General features: G+C 53.8%; 2 protein-coding genes across 2 annotated transcripts; both read left to right on the forward strand.

Annotated features, from left to right (window-relative positions):
• Positions 1–1,304: 1,304 nt before the first annotated feature.
• On the forward strand, positions 1,305–14,127 carry ASB18 (ankyrin repeat and SOCS box containing 18). Its single transcript, XM_033001309.2, has 6 exons — positions 1,305–1,320; positions 1,765–2,031; positions 3,051–3,318; positions 11,817–12,315; positions 12,958–13,071; positions 13,942–14,127. Exons 1-6 carry the CDS (start codon positions 1,305–1,307, stop codon positions 14,125–14,127), a joined length of 1,350 nt encoding a protein of 449 aa, XP_032857200.2.
• Positions 14,128–22,013: 7,886 nt separating this feature from the next.
• Positions 22,014–24,388, forward strand: GBX2 (gastrulation brain homeobox 2). The gene is made up of 2 exons (XM_033001305.2): positions 22,014–22,639; positions 23,057–24,388. Exons 1-2 carry the CDS (start codon positions 22,129–22,131, stop codon positions 23,578–23,580), a joined length of 1,035 nt encoding a protein of 344 aa, XP_032857196.2. The 5' UTR covers positions 22,014–22,128; the 3' UTR covers positions 23,581–24,388.
• The last annotated feature ends 2,786 nt before the right edge of the window (positions 24,389–27,174 follow it).

The following is a 27,174-nucleotide window of genomic DNA, read 5'->3' on the forward strand; positions in this document are numbered from 1 at the left end:
CTTTAATGCCAGACACACACATATACACCCAACCCCAATCAAAATTAGCCCACGACTGACCAAAAAGGTCTAAACTCCCTGCTAAATATACCCAGCTGCCAGGGCGGGAGGTGGCCGGTGCCACGGGAAGGTGGTCCCCTCGGCACGTGAAGGCAAGCTTCCCCCCCGCCCCCGCCACCACAAAAATATCACAAGGTTGCTAACGAGCAGAGAGGGAAAGCGAGCCAGGGCTGCGGAAACACGACCCAGGACACGTCCGTGGGGAAAACGATCCCCGTCTGTGCCGCTCCCCGGGTCTCCAGCCCGCCTCCTGCGCCCGCTGAGGGACCCCAGGGGACAACGAGGTGGCTTTTCATACCAAAGCAATGCTTTCAGGAGGTGGTTCAGGTTGATACCAGAAGGGTGAAGGAGCACTGAAAGGCAGCAAAATAGTGGCAAGTGGTAAAAAGACGACAGACAAACGAAGGGATTTGGGGATTCAAACCGAGCGAGCAGTTGTGGACAGCCAGGTGGGTAAAACTAACCTCAGGTCCTTTACACAAGGAATTAATTTACAAAAGGACCCCCTGGCTCTGTGCGACCCCCATCCGGGATGGACACACTCTGATTTTTTTTTTTTTTTTTTTTTTTTTTGGTGGCTCCACGCTCTTCCCCTGGTCTCCAGGGCCAGAGGGCTGGACGTCACCCCAGCCGTGCTGAGGAAACCCAGAAAGCAACCTCAGCTGACTCTTGCAGTGCAGATGCGTTGGCCCGGGGTTGGCCCAAGGATGCCCATGGTCACCCTCAAGAGTCCAGCAAGGTCCCCGTTTGCAGGGAAAAGGGCCCAAACATTTCTTCCAACCTCCACGCAGAGGCAACCACGAAGCGTTGCAGCAGTCCCTCCACGTCTAGTTGCTTTGACATAGTTTAACATCTTCCCAAGATCGGCTCTGAGCACGTTTATTCCCCGGGGAGGTGGGGCGGGAGGAGGGTTGTGTCACCCAGAGCCTCCACGTCACGAGATGCCAAGGTCTATTCTCATCCCCACCGCAGACTTTTCCTGTGACCTTGAGGGAAGGAGCCACGAGCCTTGGGACAGCCAGAGCCAGTTACCTGTGCTTAAATGGCATCAGAGGCTGGGTGCTTTCTCCTATACAAGGCAGCGGTGGGGAGAGCAGCCCCCCCTGCCAAAGCCCCAGGAGGATTTGTACCTCGCTGGCCTTTGCCAAGTGCTTCACATCCCTGCAGGGACACACCAGAGTGCCAGTCTGCGTCGTGCTGTGCTGGCCGCTAATGTGGTGCCCGGATTTTTCCATATAGCAACCATGAGACTGGAAACAGGTATGAGTACCTTCAAGAAAAAAAAAACCACAGTGCTAGGCAGAGAAAACAAAACAAAACAAAACAAAACACAAAAAAAAACACACTGTACTTGCTCACAGCACACAAATAAGGTTATATGGGGCTGGGCAGATGGGAACTGACTAAATTTCTTTTTGTTTTTTTTTTTACCCTCTAAACACTAGGCATCATTTTCCTCCCACCTTAAACACCCGTGTCCCAAGGTGCTGCCTGCAATTAAACCGGCAATTTAATCCAAGGGGTGCTGCCACAGCACAGCCCAGCGACCATTTGACCCCCATTGTATCGCGTGCCCGTTATCATCTGACCCTGCTGGAGTTATAAATACGACGACAATAGAGCCTTAACTGGATTATAATTAGACAATGAGCCCAGGAGGATGGAAACGATGAACTATAAAAGCCCGTCTATCCTCCCAGCTAGGACCTACACACACGGGAAGTGCTGGAATGGGCGAGTTACCGGGACCTGTAACAGAAACGCTACAGATTTCCCCCAAATTGGATACGGAGCATCCTCTAACGGCTCAAGCTCCAGCCACCAGGTATTACACGGCCCTGGTCACGGGAGACCTGAGAAGCCTCGAGGTCCTGACTGACCGATACTATCAAGATGTCAACCTGGTTTTTGAGATCAGTAAAAATGAGCTGGAGTGGCAGGTGAAAAGCCAAGCAACTTACGGACTTTCAGGTACTTTTCCTTCAAGGGCCAGTCCAGAAAAATTAAAAAACAAAACAAAACAAAACAGGTATTTACTAACCCTAAATAGGAGAGGTGCGGTACATTTAAGCGCCTAACACGGTTTTGACAGAGCCTGTTCACGAGGTGGCTGGTTTCTGGTTAGCTGACTGTGCCCTGCAGCCCTAACCATAAACAGCACTTTCTTTTATTATTTTCTTCTCTTCTGCACCTACTAACCCACCAAAGGGGCAGGGAAGTGTAAAAAGTGTGTCCCCACATGATTTTTTTCAGGTTGTGACGAGGCGTTCTGTGGCTTAGGCATGCTTGCAAGTGGGCTGGCAACCCAAATTCCCCACGCAGGGGCTCAGAAGGAGCAGCCTGCTCCTATCAGGGAAAGATTAAGGTGCTCCCAAGGTGCTGCTCCCTGGTGCCTTCCAACCACGGATGTTCCCCTTGGTCCCACATCTACTGATGGCTCCAGAGCCGCAGGGAAACGCAGCGCCTTGCTCCAGCCGAGCCCCAAAACCCAACACATCCCCACACCCAGCCCCACGTCACCCTCCCACCACGCTCCCACCCAGCTCCGGTGCCTTCAGGCCCAGCCCAGTCCCAGCAAGAAGAGTCCCTTTCCCCTCCCCTGGGCGCGGGTGAGGAATTCGTGAGCTGCCTTTTAGCAGGTATTGCACGCAGGGTCCCTCCCGTGTGGCTGGTTGCGGGCAGGGTGTTGGTTTACCCAGCTCGCGCCACGTGAAATCCTGCCCCAGGATGCGTACGTGCAGCGGGAGTTTTGCTTCTCCTCTTGCCAACGGCGCTCGGAGCAGCCACCGCGGGTCACCAGGCTCTTCGGAACCCCCAGAGCTGCCAGGGAGCTGAAAGGATTTTTAAAAAAAAAAAAAAAAAAAAAAAAATATATATATATATAATGCAGAAAGCAGCGTGGCGATGTGGTTTAGTGTCGCGGCCGGCGGGCAGGGGACGGGAGCGTCGCTGAGCCCCGTCCCCGGCGCAAACCCCGTGGGTCCCCGCAGGGCTGTGGTCGCTGGAGTACAAGCGGGAGCTGAGCACCCCTCTGTGCCTGGCCGCCCGGCGCGGCCACACCGCCTGCCTGCGCCACCTCCTCCGCCGGCGGGCAGACCCAGACCTGGCGCCGGGGGGGCTCGGGCCCCTGCACGAAGCCTGCCTGGGGGGGCACGCCGGCTGCGTGGAGCTGCTGCTGGAGCACAAGGCTGACCCCAACCTGCGGAGCGACGAGGGCCTGGCCCCGCTGCACCTCTGCACCACCCAAGACTCCCTGGGGTAAGGAGAAGGCGTGCCTGCATGTGTCCCCTTCCACCACCATCAGCGTCACCCCGCCGACAACCCCACTCGGCCTCCCCTGCATGCAGCCCACAGTGCTTTTGCCTCCGGCGAGGATGCAAAAAATTAACAAAAAAAAAAAAAAAAAAAAAATCACAAACTATGTCACAGTCCCCAAGCAAGGCTTCCCGCATGCTCCGTTGCCCTTGCCACAGCAGAAAAGGGACATTTTGGTGCACGGCCCAGGTCTCCTTCCCATGGAGAAGAGCAGCCCGGCCCAGCATGCTTCTCCTTCCTCCTTCTTTTCTGATGATTTATCCTAAAAAAAAAATCACCACCCTGCATCCCAGGTCTGGCACACGTTCCCCAGGAGGTGCTCAGGATGGGTCAGGTCGTGGGGCACACCGGTCACCCCAACCTCCCGTGCGCCTCGGCCCATGCCGACCCCACCCGCAAAGGAGGTCGATACCAATCAGGGTACCTGCTCCTCCTCAAATCCCAGCCGCAGGGCTGTGACAAAGGGCTGGAGTCTGTGGGATGGGAGCGATCCCCCCCACCCCTTCACCCCACACAAGCCGTGCGTGGGTCCACCTCGGTTTACGGCCAGCGTTACGGCTCGGCCACGTGCATCTGCTCCCCTCTTACCCTGGCTCAGCATCAGCATCACACAGAGATGAGCATAAACAGTGCCTTGAAAAAATAAGCCTTTCGTGCGCACGTGTATATCTCGGTAGGACTTTAAGTGCCTGAATCATTAGACCCAGGGAATCGAGAATTTTTTTTTTTTTTTTTTTTTTTTTCCTTCTATTAAGAGCTCAGCTCCTTGATATCCTGACGGAACTGCTTAGTGCCATAGCAAATTTCATCACCTGCCAGCTTCAGTGAAAAGCCACCCCGGTGAATCCTCTCCTTCAACCCTCTCCCTTTTAGGCAGGCAGCGAGCTTAACTCGAAGTAGGTGGTGAAGACAAGGTTCCCACGATGGATCCAACGTATCGTGGGCCAGGCGTCAGGGAAAGAGCTCTGCAAAGGAAAAGCAGCCAGAGAGGAAAAGGTTTGCAGATGTAAATATCCCAAGTCCGGCTTATAGAGCCTCTGCATGATGGCCAAAAAGCAGATATTAATCAAGTTTTGGTACAGCCAAAAATCTAGGGATTAATCAAATGCATCCTTGGTGCGATGAGGGTTGGAGAGAGGGGGATGAGTAAGGGAGGATGCTACAAGCAGTCATCCTCATTTTTAAGGAGCTGGTTTTAATTCCTTCACCCGAGCTCCCTTTTGACCTTAAAGCCTTCCACCTCCAAACCCCAAGACATCCTAAAAGCTCCGGGGATGGGGGGGGGTGGGTTATTTTAGGCTTTGCCGACTCGCTCTCCCCCTGTAGAGACGGGGAACAGAAACCAACCTGGTGCATGGAGAGGACCTCATGGCCCGGAGAGGTCCAGGTGTCCTGGTTTTGGCCGGGTGCTGCCCAGACTGGAAAAAAAACCCCACACAAATACATATAAATATATATAAAAAAAAAAAAAAATTAGCTGTTGTCACTGATTTACATGCTATTTCCCCCCAAAAGACGGAGGGGGTTGGCAGGTGAGCCAGCAAACGGCAACGCGGGGATCAGACAGACGTAACATGGAAACAGCTGAGTTATAAGCCCTTGAATATTGGGGCTTTATAATGGAAATGCTGAGAGACCCTTAACTACGCTACCTGGCGCTACGGGGGCTTCTACAATAACTAAGCCAACTCCCTTGAAAGATCAAAAATTAATAGACATTTCAGACAGGTTTTGAGGTTTCGACCACTGCTTTTCAATCGCAAAGACTTTGCTAAACTTAGAGACTGAGGAGGTCAAGCTTTAGGTAACACAAACATTTCCTCTTTGATTAGGGGGAGACTACTTTACCTTGCCTTTTTTTTTTTTATTTTATTATTTTTTTTATTGAGTAGTAGATTTTAGGTCATCCTTAATTTTTTACTGACAATAAAGAGCAGGTCATTGACCTACATAGAGAGCTATTTTATTTTTCTCCCTCTCGATAACAATGGCCAGAACACCTATGTGCCGGGTTCTTCTGTATTCCCATATACTCGGCAATTCACCATGGGGGCAGGACTTAAAACCTTTGAGCCTCTCAGTGACTGGGATAAAAAAAAATTATCTGGGCTTCCTTCCAGCCATTTGAGCTTCAGAATCCATGAGATTTCAACAAAAAGGATATCAGAGCTTTAATCTAGGAGCTTTTTGAAGAGATGGAAAAAAAAAAAGTTCCAGTAAAGTTCAGTCTTACCTTCTTCACTTTAGGAGCTGTTCATGCCAACGTCGGCCTATTTAGTAGAGTTCCTCTCCTTGACCTCTTTTTTACAGCAGAGATAATTAACATGGTGGGGTAAGATGAGTCTCTAAATTCACTGCACTCTCTCCCTGGCGCTCTCCCGTTTCCCTCTTAAAGCCAGGATGATTAAAGGAGTCTGCCTTTATTGGAACCCCGAAAAAAAAAATAAAATAAAAATAATTGAGGGGGAGAGGAAGAACCTCAATGCTCCCGGCAGTGCTGGGGGGAAGAGCAGGCGCGGGGCAGTGGGAAGGAGCAGGCGGCTTCGGAGGGACGCAGGGTGTAGCCCCCGCCTCCCATCGTGGTACCCACAGCAGAAGGGATGGCAAATGCTACCATGTTTGCAGAGTCCTCCTTCAGACCTGCGAGTCAGAAAAAGCTCCCTGAAGGTCCCAGGTTTCCCGTGCTATGAGGGAGAGCCTGCCTGGAGAGAAATCTCTCAGGGCTTGTCTTCTTCAGCCTTCCACATAGGGACGAGGGTTTAGTCAAGCCAAGGGATGAGGGAAAAAAAAGAAAAAAGTGCCACTCCTACCTCCATGCAACTTGGGCTTATGGCTGAGCAACGTCCTCGCGTTCACTTCAAGCTTTTTCTTCACCCTGGGGGCTGAAACCAGAGTTGTCCTTCTGGCTCTGAGCCTCCACCTCTGAGGGATGGGAGATAAGTGGTGGGATGAGTCAACGCAGGAGGAGAGTCAGTGTCCAAAGGACTCCCTGCAAGAAACAACGGGGTAGGGAGTGAGAGCAAGAGCTGCCAGCTCGGGGAGACAGGAGGGGTTTTTCTTAGGGGATGTTAGATGAGGATAGCCCATCGTGGGAGGAATGAGCAGAAAACAGGAGCCGAGCAGGAAGGCAGGTACCTAAAAAGGCAACACAGTCAAGATAGTGAGGCGTCCAGCTGCCGGGGAGATGGGCACCAACCCACCTTTGGTAGACCTGGCCCCCTCCAGCTGTTCCAGCATCGGCCCGGACACATTGCCCTTTTGGCTGTGGGAAGGAAGAGTTATTATAAATTTAAAAAGATAGTGATTTTTTAAAGCCAGCATTTAGCATCATCTAGTGCTAAACCTCTTCCTCTGCTCCGTTTAGCGCTTCTAAAATACAAAACTCGGAGCGTTTGCAGCCATCATTTAGGAAACTGGTCCCCCCCACCAGAGAAGACCAGCTCCTTAATGGGTCCTGGGCAAGAAATAAAGAGCCCAAGAGCAGACATGGAGCACAGCCCAAGGCCTGTCCCTGCTCTTTGGAGAAACTGCTCCCCGAGTTGGTGGGACAAAACAAGGGCTCATGCAGACGAGTACCTGCAGCTCACGAAGCTTCGGCAAAGAGACGGGGCAGAGCGATGCTCCCGCCAGCCCTCGGTGCCGGCGGGCTTGCAGTGCCCAAAAAGCAGGCTTCCTCTCTCCTTCTTGTAGGAAATTTGTAAGAATAATCCTTGCGTTCAGAGCCAGGCTTGGAGAAGGCTGTTTTTCCCCCCGAGTGGGATCAATCGTGCAGTAAGTCACAGAGAGATGGAGAGATGGTCACTCAAACGCCATGAAAAACAACCAAGCAAAGGACAAGAAAGCCTCCCTACAACCCCAGGGAGGGGGAGAAAAAAACAAACAAACGGGAGATTTTTCCTTAAAAAAACCTGAGGGCCCAAGCGGATTTTTAGGACAGGAATTTTCCTCTAGCCTCCGCTGCCCCAACCTCCTGCTCCTCCTGCTGGTTATTCATCGCATCCCATTTGAAGCTAAATCCCACTTTCCCAGCCTGGGCATTTTTCATCACAAATTGAGCAGCATCCCACCGAGCCACCCTGGCAGCGAGAGGGCAGGGGAGGGAGCTGAACATGTCCTGCCTGACGTTGGTGAAGAAGGAAAACAAAACCCAAATCATTTTATCCCCTTTATTTGAGCCAGGACCCCAGTGCAAGGCCAAGCTGCAGTACCAATACCAGTTATCACCAATTAGAGCGACTTTAACCTAACGAGTGACTTGCCCCAAGCAAGGGGACATTTGGGTGTGTTACCCATCACCCAAAAATAAGTTAGGAAGGATTTAGAAGTGAGTTTAAACTAGTCAAAATTAGGTAGAGCTGTGCGTGAGGGTGGGTCTTTGAGGGTACCGGTGCCACCAGCCAGCTGCTCGGCCAGGTCAGTGGTACCAGGCTGGCTGGCTGGAAAACAAATTGGTTTGCTTTGCCACCCTGTGTCTGAATGTCTGCTGAGTTAAACTCATGGCTCCTTGCAATATTCCCAGAAAACTGGAAAGGAGCCCTCAAAAAGCAGCAAACAATCGCTGAGCCTTATTTAATGGGATTTTAGTCTAATCTGCAGGTGAACAACAGGGTGTTAATAAAAAAAATAAAACCACACACGATGAAAGAAGACAGAAATGTTGGCAAAGTGTTAGAGCATGTGAGTTCAGCAGCAAAGATTAGAGGCTAAAATAAGAGCAAACTGCTAGCAAACATGAATGGCATCTACTCGGCACCTGCTGATGCCCCGTACATCCAAACAGGAGGCACATGCTCCTCGTGGGGGCCCACCATTCCCATTAACCAGAGGAGATCACCCCTTATTTATAGCCCCTCACTAACATTCCCTCTTTGCCCAGGGAGGAGTATCCAGGGGGAGAATTCAATATATACAGTGTTGGGTTTCTTCCAACAAGTTAGTCCCTGAACTCGATAACAACATAATAACAACCCTTCAGCAAAATAGCATCTGGGAAGGGTGGCATTTCCACTCTGGTATCTCTAGAATAGTTGTTGGGATGTCTAGCAGGAAGCCAAGAGGAATTGAACTCCCTGTATGGAGCTCCCATCCTGCTCTCGATAAGGGAAAACCCCACGGCAGAGCGAGGAGGCTGGGCTGGAGGGGCTGGGCACAGATTTGGCTTTGCCAGGCCACCCGTCATGTGCCACCCTTTACCTGGAAGTTAAGGGTAGGGGAATACTGCCTCTGTCTTGCCTATGCAGATGTAAATCTTCAGCCCAGCCTCCCTAGATACACACTGCTCACCAAAACCAGCGCGGTGCTTGTGCTCAGGGTCTGCAGGCACAGCCTTCTCCTTGCCTGGGAAGGAGCAGAGATGCTTTAAGCATGACATATTTAAAAAAAAAAAAAAAAAAAGAAAGAAAGAAAAAAAAAAAAAAAAAAAAAGGTAATTTTTCTCTTGGAATAGGCTGCTGCATGTTCTGTAACCAAGTCCGAAATATTTTTTTTTTCCATTTTTCCCTGCAGAACCCTCCCTCAGTATGCCCTGAATACATTATTTTAGGGTGCTGGAGCTAACTGTGACATTAGAATTAAGTTAACCCAGAGAGGTCTCGAGAGAATCATTATAATTAAGGCTACAAATTCCCTGCTGTCAGGGATGGACAAGACTGGTAAACATGACTGAGTCATGATGTGATTTGCTCCAGCAACAGACCCTCCCCAACAAAGTTTTACTGGCTGCCAGTAGACAGCAAGCACCAAAAAAAACCTCAGCGAGACAAGCCATAGCTTGAGAAAGGGATTTAGCACATTTAGAGTGAAAAGGGAATTGTAAAGCAGGGATCTGAAGATGTGCAGGCCGGCGCTCACCCACAGCTGCATCCCCAGCAGAGAGCACCCGCAGCAGCTGCCTCCGGTGGGGGCTGGCAGCATCTGGGAGCACTGCACCTGCAAAGGCTGCAGAAACGGCCTGTCCCCACAGGTCCTGCAGGATTTTTTTCCTGGCAAACTCAGGCTTGAAACGCATGGGAAAAGCGGCCCAAGGAGGTATCGGCAGATGCTGCACCACCAAGGACCATGAATGCCTCATCAGCTCCTATCAAACTCTGGGTGAGATGATGCGATAGGTCCAGAAGGGTTTAAGTAGCATTATTATTAATATTATTATATTCCCCATGTATATTAACATTCATCTGGGCTAGGCAAAACAAGCAATGCCCTGTCACCACCCTTCCTCTCCAGGGCTCCTCTTCCTCCCCATCCCTTCTGCCAGAGGGATGACACAAGGGCTCTGCTCTGTATCAGTTCCCCCTCATTTCACTCCTGTATCAGGCCAGAATCCCACTTAGGGCTCTGGTTGATGCCTGAGCTAAAAGAAAAGGGTATTATAGGAAAATAAAACTAGGGTGGGGGTGTGGGAAGTTAAAGGCCAGTACACCTCCCTGGATTCCAGTCAGCTACAGCTGAGGGTTCTGGAAGAACCACTGTTCCCACCTCACCAGCAGCATCTCTTCGGAAACACGAGCTGGCCGTGTTTTCAAAGTCTCACTTGGCCAACACGTGGGTCTGGCTGCACTCCAAAAAAATAACTCCTCCGTGCCACAGCAGTGAGCTCAGCCCCACGCACTAACCCAACACGAGATGAAGCAGCCACTTCAATTCACTTAGACAGTCCGATCACATCCTTTTACCCAAAAAACACACAAAAAAAAACCCCAACCAAACAAACAAAAAAAAACACAAAAAGAAAAACAAACAAACAAACAACAAAAAAAAAAACATAAAAAAAAAAAAAAACCTTGGAGCATACCAGGCATCTTTAACCTCCATCCCTTGTCAGAAGGATGCAGGCAGAAAATTCTGAAGGGAACCAATGTCCCCACTTCATAGCAGCCACAGTCCCTCTTTGCAACCATGCACAGCGATTTTAGAGGAAAAGAGAGCTGGGAGCAGTAATTGGGGATGAGGAGGATTGCTTACCTTGATTTATTCCTCCTGGGAACTGCAGGTGCTGCCACTCCATCATCCCTGAGTTCCAAACAAGCCAGCAGAACTCATTTCTCCAGGCATAAACCACGTGAAAAGGTGTGTCTTTTCAGTATAGGCAGAAAACACTATCCTTTAGCCCTCCCTGGAGCAGGAACCCAACACAAGAATTTGGGTCCCTTAACAGGGGAAGGAGAATCCATTTTTTATACCCAATCAAAACCACACCGAGCTCTTCCGCTGCACAGAGGCATTATCAAGGGTTTCACTCCACGTCAGCTCAGTCCCAACACAGATTAAGTTGGAGGCAGTGGTTTTGGATGTTTTTGGCTGAGCTCTGTGGATGTCAGCCAAGGGAGGGGGGGATTGTATGGATCATCTCCATAACACCCCAGGGCTGCACCCATGCCAGAAGATGAAACTACAACTAACAGATTGATGGCACGAAGGGGCCCATCTCCCTGTGTGTCTTCATCATGGCTGGATGCATCCCACAGTCTTCACCGGCTGGGACAGACCCGCCTGGCACGGCTAACCGCTGGCACTGCTCCCAGCACTGCCTGACCACCGGCACAGCTGGGATCACCATCCCCTGGTGGGTCTAGGATGGGCAAGGTGGTCAAGGATGGTCAGAGATGACCATTCATGAATAATGATGATCAAGGTGGTCAAGGATGTTTAAGGATGACCATTCATGAATGATGATGGTCAAGGTGGTCAAGGATGTTTAAGGATGACCATTCATGAATGATGATGGTCAAGGTGGTCAAGGATGTTTAAGGATGACCATGCATGAATGATGATGGTCAAGGATGGTCAAGGTAGTCAAGGATGTTTAAGGATGACCATTCATGAATGATGATGGTCAAGGTGGTCAAGGATGTTTAAGGATAACCATTCATGAATGATGATGGTCAAGGATGTTTAAGGATGACCATGCATGAATGATGATGGTCAAGGATGTTTAAGGATGACCATTCAGGAATGATGATGGTCAAGGTGGTCAAAGATGTTTAAGGATGACCATGCATGAATGATGATGGTCAAGGATGGTCAAGGTAGTCAAGGATGTTTAAGGATGACCATTCATGAATGATGATGGTCAAGGTGGTCAAGGATGTTTAAGGATGACCATTCATGAATGATGATGGTCAACGTGGTCAAGGTAGTCAAGGATGCTCAAGGATGACCATTCATGAACGATGATGGTCAAGGGTAAGAGGGAGACATTGCCCAAACCACCATCACCACTACTGCCGTGGTGCACACCAGGGCACAGAGTCACCCTTCCCAGCCTGTGCTGCTCCCTCCCAAAACCCCTGAGTGCCACAACTCCCATGGGCGCCCAGCTCCAGCGCGATCCCCATCCTCATCCCGCACCGCCTCTCACCTGATCACCCCTCCATGGCTCCCGCTCCAGCCCACACCCACCCGGGGGACTCCCACCCCGCCCCAGCCTCCCCGTCTCCTCGCAGGTGCGCCAAGCTCCTCCTGAGACACGGGGCCACCGTCAACCTGCCCAGCGAGGACGGGGGGGAGACGGCGCTGCACGTGGCGGCCAGGCACTGCCTCTGCGACCATGCCCGCCTCTACCTACGGCACGGGGCGCGCGTCGACGCGCGCAGCGGGCGGGAGGAGACGGCCCTCGGTGTCCTCTGCGGGCGGGCGCCGGGCGCCGGCGAGGGCTGCCTGCAGCTTTGCCGGCTGCTGGTTGCCCACGGTGCCGACGTCGACGCCCGGGACGAGACGCGGAGGAGCCCCTTGCACAAGGCGTGCGGGGCCGCCAACGCCGGGCTGGCGCGCTTCCTCCTGCGGCGCGGGGCCGATGTCAACGCCATCGACTACGACGGCCTCTCCCCCCTGGGCTGCGCGCTGCAGAACGCCGCCTTCAAGAGGGACCTGCGGCCCCACCTCGCCGTCCAGCTGCTGCTCAACCACGGCTCCCAGAAAATATGGCCCCCCGCCTTCATCAAGGTACCGACCCTAGAACATCCCCTCATCCACCCCCTCGCACCTGGGATTTTGCAATTGGGGTGCATTCGGGAAATAAAAAGCCGGGGTGGGAGAATATGGGAAAGCCTCCTGGTTCTGGGCAGGGAGAGGGAGGCTGTGGTATCGGGGTTGGGGATGCTGGAAATGGAAATAACCGCACGGTGCAGCAGCGGGGAAAAGCAGGCAGGGCGAAGGGCTGGATGGAGCCAGCGCCGGCGTGGGGGACCGGCAAGGAGGATTTTTTTTCCTGCCCGGGGATGTCAGAGGCAGGCTTGGTATATCAGCCATCAGTGCAGCCGCGTTTCATTGGTTTTACATCAGACAATAAAGAAATTATTATCCCTGGCTTCTCACGCATGAGCCAAAAATGTAAATAAGAAGCAAGGGCCCCGTCCAGATGAAGACACGCCACGGCAAGGCAGGTCTTCCTGCCGCTTCACGGATGGGGAAAGCTCTCCAAAGCGTGCCGGGACAAACCCTACGGCTGCCTCGTACCGACACGGGACTATCCCAGCCTGGACTGCAGTGGGGTGGGACGAGCCCCGGTTGCAGCACGTGGATGCTGCACCCCTCTGGGACATGCCTGACCCCCCCCACTTCCTCCATCACATTGCCCACGACTAGGTGCTGAAGTCCTGCGCGGCCGTGCCGGAGATCATCGAAGTCCTCTTCAATTCCTACTCGCAAATCCCCGTCTCTGAGAAGTGGGCCGAGGCCGTGCCGGAGGAGGTGTTTCAGGTGAGACAGCGCTGGCGGTTTGGCAGGGTCGGCTGAGCCCTGAGGAGGGGGTTTTACCCACCGAGAGGGTTTTTTCTTTTCCCCCTACAAACTTCACTTGGCTGGGGAAAAGAATAAAAAAAATAATAATCCTCGGCGCGCCACCACACACCCGATTCATCTCAGCAGCTTTGCATCCCTTTAGCCCCATCACCGGCAAAACCCCCAATTCCTGCCCCCGGCCTGCAACAAAGTACAATCCCAACGTCTGGAAGCGACCCTGGAGCCAGATCACTGCCCACACCACTAATTTTGGCTTTAAAAACTTGTCCCCAGCTGTGCGAGAGGTATGGCCAGCCTGCTCCGGCATGATCTCGGCCGGCTGCCTTGCCCCCGCGGGTCTTTGGTTAGCTTGGCCGCTGAAATGCAAATAAAGCCCTTCAGCACGTTCAGCGCGGGAGAAATGATTTTTATTCCAAGCTAAGGAAAAGGCTGAGGCTGCACAGACCGGCCCTGCTTCGTTTCCGAGCGGGTCCCCTTCTACATCAGCTGTAAGGCTTTTTGCAGGGGTGCTGCTGCCGGTGGGCGCGAGAGCATCCCCCTCCCAAACAGCGCCTGCAGGGAGCCTGGGCTTCATCCCATGCGCTTCCACGGGAGAATTCCTCACCTCGGCTCGCAGGAGCCCCCCAACCCACCCGGGGAAACATCACCGGCGGGTTTCTTCCCTCCCTCCCTCCCCTTAGATCTTCCTCTCAAAAGTATCTCCGGCTTGTTTGGCTTAAATCAGAAATAAAACCAACTGATGCTCATGTTTGGGGGGTTGCTTTTATATTTTTTTTTAATTTTTTTTTTTTTCCCGCCCCACACCCCCCCCCCCCTCTCTCTTTGCAGCAGCACCAGCCATTCTACGAGTCCTTTTTCCGGCTGGCGGGCACCGTCCGGTGCCTGCAACATTTATGCCGCTCCGCCATCCGGAAAAAGTTTGGCAGCAAATGCCACCGCCTCATCCCCTCGCTGCCCGTGCCCAAGCCTTTGCGCGATTACCTGCTGCTCGAGCCCGACGGGGCCGTACTTTGAGGGGTGCAGCCCCCCCGCCTCGCCGCCCCGCGCTGCCGGCCCAGCCCAGCCCAGCCGAGGAGCGCTGCTTTGCATGATAGATGGTTGTTTTCCAGGGATTTATAACGTAACTAAAATGCGCTTTCAGCTGTAACTTTGTATAGATGATTTTTTTTTTTTTTTAAATTCTAATTGTGCTTTAAATAGATTATAAAGAGTAATAAAATGATTCGTAGCTGTTACGAGCGTGCTGCAGATATGAATAATACTCATTATCAAGGTTCTCTGCCAGGCAGCGGGGCTCCTCAGGTGTGCAGAGGCAAGCACGCGCGGCAGATGACTAAAATCAGCCCACGTGGGCATCAAATCCCCTCGGATAAATCTCCCCGGTGAGCGGCACGAGCAGAACTGGGACCAGAGGTGCAGCGTGGATTAGCACGACCAGGATGCAGTATCCAGTGGCATTGACACAGACCGTAAACATAGGCCAAACCTAAATTTTGGTGCCTCTCACGAGCCTTTCATCTTTTGTGTGGTCCTCGAGAGGGAAGAGCGACACGTTTTTGCATCCGTATCGGGCAAGTGTGCACGGAGGTAGAGTCCCACCAGGTGATCGCAACCTCCCCAACCCCCAAAAACGGTGACCTCAGATCGCCAGGCGGCAGCTAGCGTTGGGGTGGGGAAATGAAAAAAAAATAAAAAATTAAAAAGAGAAAAAAAAAAAGGGGGATGGGGAGAAGTGAAAAAAGAGCAGGTCTGTGCCGCCGCGGGGCTGGGAGGGGCGGCGGGGGGGTCCGGGGAAGGCCGTGGGAGGGGGGAAGGGCCGCGGACACGCGTGGGGGGGGGCTGGGTGCACGGCGCCCCGCGGCCGGCAGGGGGCGCCCTGGGCACGGCCGCCGTCGGGGGGAGCCGGGCGGGAGCGCGGGCGGCGGCCCCACTCCCCGCGGGAACGTGGCGGGGGGGAGGCGGGGGGCACGGACAGCAGGAAGCACCCGCGAAAAAGAAGAACGAAAGGGGAAAAATGTAAAAAAAATTACTTTTAGGGATTTTAGGGGGGGTTTTCGGGGGGTTTCCCCCTCAGTTTAAGCCATTCTGGCGGCGGCGGTGGGAGCGGCTCGGGGCGGGACGGGGCTGGAGAAGTTTGGCGTTTGAGTATATTTATATTTACTTATATATATTTTTTTTCCCCCTCCTGCCGGCGCCTTGTTTTGATGCAGATGTTATGGGAAAGGATCTTTTTTTTTTTTTTTTTTTTTTTTTTCTCTCCAGCAGCTAAAGACGGGAGGTCACATTAACTTATAATACGGAGACACATAAAAATGCGATTATGCCTGCTAAACAGAACACAGTAGGCTGCTAGTTAAGACAATGAGATTTCCAGGAAGTGATGCATAAATTCTTCAAAAAATGACACATTTTTCACGTTTCATTCCAATTAAATTACTGAGGCAGCTAACACAGCGCTGCGCACACCATACATTTGGGTGAAATGAAGGCTTTTCTGGGTTGGGGTTTTTTTGGAGGGTTTGGGTTTTTGGTTTGTGGGTTTTTTTGTTGTTTTTTGGTTTTTTTTTTTTTTTTTTTTGTAAGTCTATCTGGATGCGCTTGTTTTATGAAAGGCGGTTAATATTAAGCTCCTATTAAGGAAAAAATGTCCGAGACCTTCGCTCCTCTCCTTTTTCTTGTGGCGGGGCCGGTCCGTCTCGGTTTCCCACCCTTGCAGCAATAAACCACCGATGGTCCTGGCCGGCAGCGGCTGCAAAATAATTCCCAAATAATAGGAATTACCCGCCCTGATGCACACGCGTCTCTGTTTACAAGGAGCTGGTTAAACAGCCGGGGCTGGGGCAGAATGAAGGACACCCCCTTCCCCCCCCCCCAAAAAAAAGGCTTCGCCAACCCGTCGAGTGGTTCCCCACGCGGGTTCCCTCCGCGGCCGGAGCAGGATCGGGCCCCCCGGGGAGGCTGCGGGGCTGGAGGGGGGAGTGGGGGGGGGGGGGAGGGATCTCCGTGGGGGAGCCGAGCTTGCTCCCCACGAACCTGCTCGGTGGCTGAAGGAGGGCTCCTCAGGGTGATAATCAAGCCCCGAAGTGGCCCCGGTAATGAAATAGCATTTGATTATTTTTTTTTTTTTTTTTTTTTGAAAAAGCAGAGCGAGGCATCGCGCAGGCTGCGCTGAGGCGGGTGATCCGCAAAGCAATACAAATCAGAAATGAGATTTTTGAAGTCCTAATGAACCTGATTGCAGGAACATTTATAATCCCCCATGGCTTTAAATGAAATCAGATATAATCAGGAGCTATGGGGAAAGGGAGTGTTTACAGGCAGAGATTGGGAAGTGCTGCTGTATTAGTAAAGATGCTGTTCCTTCTATTGATGTCTAAAATGATGGATAATGTGAGAATGGCAAATATACTATTTGTCTAATGGCTCTGCAATTAAATTCCCCTGTAAATGACCCATGCCTCATTTCATCCTAATCTATGGAATTTTGATTGAATTCGTCAGCTCTAATTGAAAAATACTGCACTTTAATGTCTGCAGTGCAGTTTCAGGACCGCGCTGGTTTTAATGAGACGGTGCCCCTCTGACCTGGGAATATTTTAGACTTTTATTCGGGATTTTTAAACTGGCGGATTTCTCAAGTAGATCCCACGAAAAGCCGTGAAGGAGAGGACTCGCGTGGTTTTCCAGTGCTGGAGATAATCCCTCCGTACCGACGCGTTAAAGTCCCCTTTAGTGCTCTTAAAATATTTGGACTCCGGTTATTTAAATACATAGCAATTTTAAAAGAAACAAAAAAAATAACCCATTTTCTCTCATCCGAACGAATTTCGGGGTATGAACCGGGATTACCGAAACCAAGTGTATTTCTTTTCTTTTTTTTTTTTTTCTTTTTTTTTTCTTTTTTCCCTAACCTGCACGGCGTTATTTTTACCCTTTTACCTTCCTGTTTTCTAGCCCGAAAATCCCGACCGCCTTCAAGTTTGTTAACAAAACAAAAAAAAAAAAAAAACAAAACAAAACAAAACAAAAAAACCGCCACAAACAGGAACCAAAAAAAAAAAAAAAAAACCAAAACAAAACACCACCACCAAAAAACCCACAACAAAGCCACAGGAAAGAAAAAAAAAAAAAGGAAAAAAAAGAAAAACAACAACAAAAAAGCATCACATCTCTCGTACGTGGGGTCGAAATTGTGGGGAGAAGACCCTCCCCTCGTCCCCCCCACGCCCCCCCCCTCGCCGCGACCGACCCGGAGCCGAGTTGCAATGAGTTCAGACGGGAACACGCGAGGGAGCTAATGGGATTAAGCGCCGAATTAGGGGGTTTGGGGTTGTGGGGTTGTGGGTTTTGGGGTTTTTTTGTTGTTGGGTTTGTTTGTGTGTTTTTTTTTTTTTTCCGCCCTGCTTGGAAACGGAATGGGGAGGCGGGGGGTGTTTCCCCGCGGGGACACGCGTGGGGCGGCGGGTGGCTGCCCCCCGCCCGCCCCCGCCAAGGGCCACATCCCCGCCCCTCCGACCCCCGCCTCCTGCAGCCCAAACCCGCCCACGGCCACGCACAAAACTGCCTCCCCCGGCCGAGCCCTTCGCCGCAGGGATGTACACCCTCCCCACGCCCGTGGGGTATCGAGGTGGGGGGGTGGAGGGGGAGAGCCCCGGCCGCATCCCTTGTTTTGGCGTTCGGCGCTCACCCCTGCATCATGAAGCACACACTGAATTTTTTTTATTTTTTTTGGGGGGGGGGGTGGGGGGGGATAGTTTGGCTCAGGATCCCCCCGCTCGCCCACCTCCCTCCCTAGGAAAAAAAAAAAAAAAAAAAATCACTTTAAAAGCACAGTAGGGTGAGATGCTTTTGGTAATTAAAATTTCCCCGGCAAAGGCAGAGGGTCTTGCAAGAATTACCTCACTAGGGTCTCCGTAAGCCTGAGTTTTGCTTTTGATTTAAAAATTGGGTTTCTCACCGGCTGCAAAGCAAAGCTGCCTTCCCCCCGCCCTCAACTCCCCCCCCCACGATGACCCGGCAGCCTCGGGGATGGGGAGCAGCACCCACCCTGCTCCAAATAATTCACCCCACCAGCACAGCCCCCCGGGGTGGGAGGATGGAGAGGAGCCCCACGGAAACCCACGGCACAGCTCCCTGCGAACAGGTTGGCGGTGCCCAAAGGGCCGGGAGCAGCCCCCCCCGCCGCCGCCCCCCCCCCCCTCGAGACCGTGGCGGGTGGAGCTGCCAAACCGGGTGGGGGGATGCTCTGACCCCCGCCACCCCCCGGGGCTCGCAGCGGGAAGGGTTCCGGCACCTCCCGGCTTTCCCCTTCCTTCACCGCTCCCCCTGTTTTTTTCACTCCTTCGCTCCAAAAAGCTGCCCCTCCTCCCTACCCTGATTTGGGGGGGGGGGGGGGGGGGAAAGCCCACGGTTTATTTAACACGCACGCTCCCTCCACCCAGCCAAGAGGCCACCGGAATCACAGACACCCCCCCACATACACACACACACACACACAGAGGAAAAATCTCCCCAGTTCAAAGAAGCCTCCCCGTATCTGATGCTTCTTTTTTGGAAGGTTTTTTGGGGGCAAAACCTGCCAGAAACCACCTGCTCCTCCGCCGGCCCTGCTCCGCGTGACGTGGGAGCCTCCTGCAACCGCATCTCGGTGGCCACGCAGGACCACGTCTGCACCCACGCCACGGCCCAGGGAGAAAAGGGCTTCCCTCCCCCCCCCCCCCCCCCAACTCCGCACCCCCCAGCCAAGTGTGACCCTCCGAAATACCGATTTCTACCATACGCTCGGATTTAGACCGCCCTGGGGAAGGCTCTTGCTGTGTCCCACGGGTGACAGAGGTCCCTCCGTGGGGCGCGGGGGGCGGCTGGCCGGCCCCCCCCCCCGCCCTCCCCTCGCCTCCCTCCCGCCTGTTACACTTCCCAGGCGCAATCACGCTCCGGTTGCTTCTCCGACAATCAGAGATCGCCGACGTTTTTCTCCCGGAGAAAAATCAGCTAATTATGTGCCGAACAAAAAGGCTATTCTCGCCTGAAATAATACTCCCGTCTTGCAAAGGCACTTGTTTGTGGGCAAATTTTGAAGAGGGCTGACAATAAAAACAGCTGCAGGAGCTGGGTGTTGGTACACATTTCCATGCCCTGCCAGATTACCATGCCTAATTATCTCCCCTTTCCGCAACCTAACGGGGTTTCCTGAAAAGAGAGGATTTTTTTTTTTTTAATTTTTTATATTTTTTTTTTCCCGTTTTTCTGTTTAAATGAAAGCTTTGCTTCTCCACAAGGATTTCCAGCCTGGTTTTAGAAGGAGTGGGGATGCTGCTGATTTGGGGGGCTGGAGGGTTTTATCTCGGCTCCATCCGTCGCGGTGGGGAGGAGCGGGAGGCAGGAGAGGGGCCGCAAGCGGATGATGCCCGCTGGATGCCGGGGAAAGAGTGTGGGGGGGGAAATGGGGGAAAAAAAAAAAAAAAAAAAAAAAAAAAAGGAAAAAAACAGGAGAGAAATAACCACGCGTGCAGCTACGAAGCATCCACGGGGGAGATCAAAACCTTGCCGGCGTTGTGCTGGGAAAAATCCCGAGCGCCACACTACTGCACATATGGTGGCCTCCGCACGACGGAGCCGGGACATATGGAAATGAGCTGTATAAGTAAACTTTTCCCAGTCCCTTGAAGTCAGAGATGGGCCCCAAAAGTGTGTGTGTGTGCATAGATACCCCCCCACCAGACACACACACACCCCCCCCACCCCCAGCAGCAGCTGCTTCGGTGGCCATCCACCCTGTCCCACTTGCCACGCCGTGGGGAAAAATGGTTTCTCCGGCCAAAATGTAGCACTTGGCGAGGGGGGGGGACCCCCATAACTCACACCCCTGGGCACCCCGTGGGGCTCAGCACCCCAAAAGCTGGGGGAAAAAGGGGATGGGGAGCCAGATGCAGGAGAGGGTGGTGAAACTGCGCCGAGGCCCAAAAGCAGTAATTCCCGCCCCCCCTCAGCATTTCTGCCAAGAAAAGAACGGTTTCAGATGTTGGCTGGAAAAGCAGAGGGATAAACTGACCCAGATATCCGGGCACGGGGCGGGGGGCAGCCCCCAGCCCCCCATTTGGGGAAGCCGCTGAGCTTCGGTGGTGGGAATTAGCAGCGAATGTTGTTTTGAGTTTGTTGGGGGTTTTTTGTTTTTGTTTTGGTTTTTCTGGGGGGGGCGGGGGGGGCGCTGCAGATGCCACTTGCTGAGGGATGGGTGGGATGCTGTGACGTCCCCAAGGGACAAACCCCGACGGGCTCATTGGGCGGGGGGGTGTGTGTGTAAAAGCCCCCACTGCTTTGAGAGGGGGGGGGGGGGTCCCTTGGGACGTGTAGCTGTGCCAATCTGGAGGGGCCACCCTCACCCCTCACCTTGCCCCCCCAGAATGCCCTCTGGGTTTTTTGGGGGCCTGGAGGGTGGCTGGCGGGGACAGGTGGGATTTGGGGGACAGAGCGTGGCTGTCCCCATCCTTGGCACCCACTGGCCTGGTTGCCGTGGCGGGGGGGGGTCACCTTCCTCCGGGGGTGTGCAGCCCCCTCAGCCTGATATTTGCCATCCTCCTCCAGAAAATAGGAGCAGCAATTAGCTAGAAACGAGGGCTGGGTCATTAAGAGCTTCCTAAGCGGGCAGGCCAGGCAAGAGCGGGGTCTCCTGCTGGCCCCTGGTTTTGGGGGGGACCCCCCCCTCCAGCAAGAAGCCACTTTTAGTTGGGGTTTGTGTCTAAAAGCCCCTCCATATGAAGCCCAGAGGCACAGCCAGCACCATTGTCCCAGGAAGGCTTCAACTTCCCAAAGGCAGGAGGGATCCCACCCCCAGCCAACTCCCCTCCTTTTTTTTTTTTTTTTTCCTCCTTCTTTTTTTTTGCATTTAATTTTATTTTCCAAACCACTTGATCTTTGCTTGGGAACCTCCATTAATTGCCTGGGTTTGCCTCTTCGCCTGGTCCCTTTATCATTATTTATGGCCTTTGAAATTGTGTAAAGTTCCCTTGACGTTCAATTTACAAGTTTGGGGGCGCTTTTTTTTTTTTTTCTTTTTCCCTCTTTTTTTTTTTTTTCTTTTTTTTTTTTTTGTTCCAGCTTTTGTCCTCGCCAAAGACGTCGTGTTGGAAAAGGCTTTGAGCCGGCCAACATGAGAGGCTCGCTGGAGAAAAGGGAGCAGCCCTCCATCGCTTTTAATTCCGCCGTGTTGCTGAATGGCTCTTTTACATAATTGCAGAAGCAATTTCAAAGCCAAGCCAGGGGCTGACTTTACCCAGAACCACATGGAGCCTATTTGGGGGCTTTTCAGGAAAAAAAAAAAAAAAAAAAAAAAATGGGGGTGGGGGGGAAGAGAGAGAGAGGGAGAGAAAAGCGTGAATAAAATAGTTTAAAGAAAAAAAAAAAAAAAAAAAAAGGGGGGGGTTTCAATGCTTTGGAGGCACCAAATTGGTGTGTCTGATGGGGAATGTCACACGCCGCGGGGGACCCCACGGAGGTCCCCGAAGGCTCCGCGGGGCGTGAGCCCCCGGCGGGGCGTCCCACGAGCGGAGTGGGCGCTCACGCGTGGGCCGCCCCGTCCGGCAGCCGAGGGGGGGGTGGATTTTGGAGGTGGGGGGGCGAGCGGTGGGAGGGAGGGGCGGGATGAGAGAGAGAGAGAGAGAGTGAGAGAGAGAGAGGGGAGGTGCTAGGGGCGGGGCCGAGCGGGGGGAGGCCCCGCCCCTCCGCCCCGCCGGCCAATGGGAAGCGCCGTCGGCGGCCACGTGGGGCGGGCCGGGTTCCCAGCCGGGCAAAATGTGAATGGGCGCGGGGGAGCGCGGGCGGGCAGAGCGGCGGCGGCGGCGGGCGGGCTCCGCGGGGGCGCAGGGCGGGGGGCTCAGCCCCGATGTGCGGGCGGCGGCGGCGGGCCGCGGCCCCGCTCCGCCCCGGCGCTGCCCCACGCGTGGGCGCTGCGCGGCTCTGAGGAGGAGGAGGAGGAGGAGGAGGAAGAGGAGGAAGGTGGTTCGCCGCCGCTCCGGCATGAGCGCGGCTTTCCAGCCCTCGCTGATGATGATGCAGCGCCCGCTGGGAAGCAGCACGGCCTTCAGCATCGACTCGCTCATCGGCAGCCCCCCGCCGCCCGCCCCCGGCCACTTCGTCTACACCGGCTACCCCATGTTCATGCCCTACCGCCCCGTGGTGCTGCCGCCGCCCCCCCCGCCGCCCCCCGCCCTCCCCCAGGGCGCCCTGCAACCCGCGCTGCCCCCCGCCCACCCCCACCACCACCAGCTCCCCAGTCTGCCCACCGGCTTCTGCTCCAGCCTGGCTCAGGGCATGGCCCTCACCTCCACGCTCATGGCCACGCTGCCCGGCACCTTCCCCGCCTCCCCCCAGCACCAAGAGGCCGCCAGGAAGTTCGCCCCCCCGGGGAACTTCGAGAAAGCCGAGGGGATCCCCCCGGACGGCGGCGGCGACGATGGCAAAGCCTTCCTGGGGAAGGACGGAGCCCTCCTGCCCTTCCCCGCCGCCGACGCCGTCCAGGCCTCCCTCGGTGAGTGGGGGTTTGGGGGGGGGGGGGGGGAGTGAGGGGGGGAGGAAGGTTGGGGGGAGCAGGGTCCTGCCGCCTGTTTCCCCGCATCCCCCCCCCCCCCCCGGCGGGGCGGGCTGGGGAGCCCCCGGGGGGAGAGGAGGCAGGGCCGGTCCTGGGGCTGTCCGGTGGCCGCAAGGCCGAGGAGGAGGAAGAGAAGGGAGGTTTGGAACCCCCCCGCCACTTGGGAAAATAACATTGATAATAATACTAATGGAGTAAATCCAACCGAAAGGCACGCGAACCTCAAAAAGCCCCGACGACAGCATAAATCGAACGATTTTGGGGGTGATGGACCTGTGGGCTGCAGGGGGGGGGGCCGCGGCGGCCGTGGGATGGTGGGGACCAAACGCTAACGAAAGGCCTCTGCTTCGCTTCCAGCCGGGGCTCTTCGGGGCCAGGGGAAGGAGGACCCCAAAGCGGAGGAGGATGCGAAAGGCAAGGAGGAAAGTTTCTCCATGGACAGCGATCTAGACTATAGCTCGGACGACAACATCCCCGGCCAGGCGGCTCACAAGGAAGAGGACTCTGGCAACACGCTGGAGGAAAACCCCCAAAACCCCCCCAATTCCACCAACACCACGTCCACGGGCAAAAACCGGCGGAGGCGAACGGCCTTCACCAGCGAGCAGCTGCTGGAGCTGGAGAAGGAGTTTCACTGCAAAAAGTACCTGTCCCTGACGGAGAGGTCCCAGATCGCTCACGCCCTCAAACTCAGCGAGGTGCAGGTGAAAATCTGGTTCCAGAACAGACGGGCGAAATGGAAACGGGTCAAGGCGGGCAACGCCAACTCCAAGACAGGGGAGCCCTCCCGAAACCCTAAGATCGTGGTACCCATCCCCGTGCACGTCAGCAGGTTTGCGATCAGGAGTCAGCATCAGCAGCTGGAGCAAGCCCGACCTTGATCATCTCTCCCTGCGCTCAGAACCACAAGTTTTTTGAGGGAAAAGTTTCCAAATCGGGGTTTAAAAGCAACCCACCCGCGTTAAAAAAAAAAAAAAAAAAAAAAAGAAAAAAAAAGAAAAAAAAAATAAGAAAAGCGTCAAAAAAACAAACAAACAATCAAACCTAAAACAAACAACTAGAGAAAAAAAAAAAATCCCACGCCACAGCACGGCAAATCCCCGCCACGAGCGAACTTTAAAGCGAAACTTTCCACTTACCGAGTCAAGCGAGAGTCTGCGAAGGAAAAGAGGCTCGGAAACTGTTTTGGTTCGGAGCAGGAATATCAAACCCTGGAAGAGACACACAGATATTTATTATTACTCTGCCCCCCGCTTTGTCCATGTCCCCGCGCTGCCGTGGCTGCGACGGGGACCGCAGACGCGCTACGGTGCCGGCGCTGGATCCAGCAGCGATTTGCCCGTGTGTGTGTGTGTCCCCCCCCCCGCCCTCACTGGCAAGAGACATCCCCAGCAGAACCCGCAGCGCGCCTTTAGCCATCTTTGGGGTTTTGTTTCTTATCGGGGGCGAAAGGTAAAAAGACAAGAGAACAAAAAAAAAAAAAAAAAAAAAAAATCGAAAGAAAACTAAGAGTTTCATTTCATGCCTTTTTTCTTTCTTTTTTTTTTTCTTGTTTGATTTTATTTCCGATGGCTGAGGGGCAGGCACTGGGGGACGATTTTTAAAATCTATTTTTTGCCTGGCTTTCTGTCGATTTGGTTTGCCTATTCTACCAAGCCATGTTTAAAAGAGAGAGAGAGAGAGAGGGGGCGGGGGGGGGGGGGGGAAAGCACGATCTTCTCTATTGTGTTTAATTTATTTCAATGTAGCTTATTTCCTTATAAGTTATGAAATTTAAAAGCAAACTAAGTCTTGTGAATAAAAACCAAGAGAGAAACAAAAAAGACAAAAAAAAAAAAAAGCCCTCCATCCCCTGGCTGTTCTGTCCAGAATTTGGCGCTGAGCTGGTTTTCCTTTCCCCTCCTGCGCTGCCGGAGCGGAGTGATGCTGCTCTCGCCTTTTTTTGCAAAGCCACATTTATTGTCGGGGAGGGGGGAAGACGGGCAAAAAGTTTCCTTTTTTTTATTTTTTTTTTTTGGGGGGGGGGGGGAGGGAGTTGGTCGGAAAGCTGGAAAAAGGCTTTTTATGCGAATAAAGGTGGATGGCCCGGGGGAGAGGGGGGGTGTGAAACACCCCCATATCCCGCCGGCTGTACCCCCAGCCGCGTGTTTTGGGGGGGGTACAGCCGCTGTCCCCCGGGGCAACCTGGCCGGAGGCAGGGGGAGGGTGTCGGGGCCGGAGGGTCCCGTTTCCCCACCCCCCTCACATCCTTTTCATCCCGTTTTTTTTTTTTCCCCATTTTACGCATCCCGGCTGCATCCGTGCCGGTGAAACGGCGGCGGCTGTTTGGAATTTAAAAACAGTAATTTCCCGAGAAAACGGGGTGCGGGGGGGGGGGGGGGGTGGGGGGGATGTGGAGGGGGGAACGGTCTGTTAAAATTAAACTGGGGGGTCATTTAAGGGAGAGATTCGCTGCCGGGGCAGGCTCTGGCGAGGAAATCGAGGCTTGGCGGTGGTCGCATCATTTATAGCCCTCGCATTCCATTATTAATATGATGATGATGATGATGATTATTATTATTATTTTGTAACACCGGGTTCGGAGAGTGTAGGCAGCGGCTCCGAGGGGGGGGGCGGGAGGAGCGGGGGTGTCTCTGCTCCCCTCTCCCACCAGCCGCTCACCGAAACTTAACGGTCCCGGGCAGCATTGCTGCCGGCCCCACGGGCAGCCGCGGACACGCGTGGACTAGCGGGAACCCATGGGTAATTCCAGCCTTTTCGGTAGTGCTGCCACTGCCCGCACTCCTTTAGCTCGTTTTTTTTTTGTTTTTTTTTTTTTTTTTTTTTTTTTTAATATTAGCAGTAATAATTATTTTTGGTTTCGTTTCTGTGCGGGGGGGGGGGGGAGGGAGCCGGGACACGCGGGGGGCGTCCCCGCTCGCCCGCCCCCCCCCCCCCCCCATCCTTCCACTCCTGCGGGTTTCCTAGAGCTGCTTCTCTTCGGAGCGTTTTGGTCTGGTTCAGTTTGGTTTGTTTTTTTTTTAAAAAAAAAAAAACAGCAACAAAACAAACCAAACAAAACCCAAACCGAAGAAACCACCAAAATGTTGTAATTTCTTAGGGTTTGCTTCGGTGCAAAGGGGGTGCTGCTTGGAGCCGGCTCGGGCGAGCGGCAGCCCGGCGGTACCCCCCCCACGGGTGGGGGGTGTAGGGGGGTTGTATTTTAGGGAGGAGCAGCTGCTCCTCACCCCTCTGTGTGTGTGTGTGTGTCTTCCCCCCCCTCGGGGCAGCCCTCCCTCCACAAGCCAGCATCTGCCCCAGGCACAGGAAAGTTATTTACTCTGTGGGTTGGGGTCCCCCATCACCCCCCTCCCCTTGCCCAGGAGCGGGGCTTCGGGGCTGGAGGGGGGAGCCCCGGGCCGGGGGCCGGAGGAGAAGGAGATAAACAAGCGAGGGGGTTGATAGCTGTCATCATCACCATCATCATGGCTTTCATTTGGCTGCCTAATGAGTCAGATCACAGGCAGAGAGAAAAATTGTCAATCGCCCAGGCTCTAATGAATTTTTTTGCAAATTGTAATCAAGCCAGGCCGTCTCAGCTCGCTGATTAATGAGACCCAGGAGGCCCGGCCAGCACCTCAGCTTTTTATTCCATCCCGTCCTCCCTGCACTAAATTAACAGCAACTTGTCTGAGCTTCAAATTAACTCCCAATGATTAATTCTGATGGGGGGGTCTGAAGAATAGCTCGTCCTAATAGGCACTGGCCTCTGATGCTGTTTGAAATTAATACACTTCCCCTTTGGCTGCCGGCTTTAATCCAAGGTTGGGTTTTGACATCACTATATTTGTTGTTACAATAAATTCCTCTTACATCTGCAGATCAAATAATTGCACTGCTCGGGGAGCGCAGCAGAAACGCCGGCCCGCTTCGCGGCAGCCCAAAGTCGGAGGGGAAGGAAAGCTGTCTGCCCCTCTCCGCCTCGCCTCCAGCCTGCCTTAGGAAACCCCTTATATATATGTATATATATATAAATGTAGATACATATTTTTCAAGCCACTGCTGTTCAGCAGCACCGGGATGCAGTGGCTGGAGGAGGCAACCCCCCCTCCGGCGGGGCAAGGAGCGCACCGCCTCGCTCTTAAATAAGACATCACAGCTTTTAAATCGTTCCCCCCTCTTACCCCCTCGCTGCAGCGACCCGGCAAGCTCACCGTGTGCCAGGGCTGCCGCAGAGACCGGACAAACTCAGCGCATCTCGGGGCGGGCGCTCCAGCTGCAGCACCCCCTCCCCACACACACTTCCTCGGAGGGGGCAGCTCTGCCTTCAGCCTTGTTTCTGTTTGTATTGGCTTAATTGGTTTAATTATTTCAGCTGGGGCTGGCCAGGCTTTGTGCCTTTTACCTGCCCCTCCTGCCCCCGGGGATGCAGCTGGACAAGGATCCCTTTGTGCCTGGGCAGGGGGTGCCAGGCCCCCGTTGGGGTTATCCCCAGT

Source organism: Tyto alba, unplaced genomic scaffold (genome assembly GCF_018691265.1).
Source record: "Tyto alba isolate M040663 unplaced genomic scaffold, T.alba_DEE_v4.0 Super-Scaffold_7, whole genome shotgun sequence".
Lineage (NCBI taxonomy): Eukaryota > Metazoa > Chordata > Aves > Strigiformes > Tytonidae > Tyto > Tyto alba.

What these genes read in the sequence shown, in the direction of transcription:
- ASB18 (XM_033001309.2), top strand. An exon ending in ACCACCCAAGACTCCCTGGG is followed by an intron (nt 3,319 to 11,816) that starts GTAAGGAGAAGG and finishes GTCTCCTCGCAG; the next exon opens with GTGCGCCAAGCTCCTCCTGA. An exon ending in GGCCCCCCGCCTTCATCAAG is followed by an intron (nt 12,316 to 12,957) that starts GTACCGACCCTA and finishes GCCCACGACTAG; the next exon opens with GTGCTGAAGTCCTGCGCGGC.
- GBX2 (XM_033001305.2), top strand. Translation starts at nt 22,129, where the DNA reads ATGAGCGCGGCTTTCCAGCCCTCGCTGATGATGATGCAGCGCCCGCTG. An exon ending in CGCCGTCCAGGCCTCCCTCG is followed by an intron (nt 22,640 to 23,056) that starts GTGAGTGGGGGT and finishes CTTCGCTTCCAG; the next exon opens with CCGGGGCTCTTCGGGGCCAG.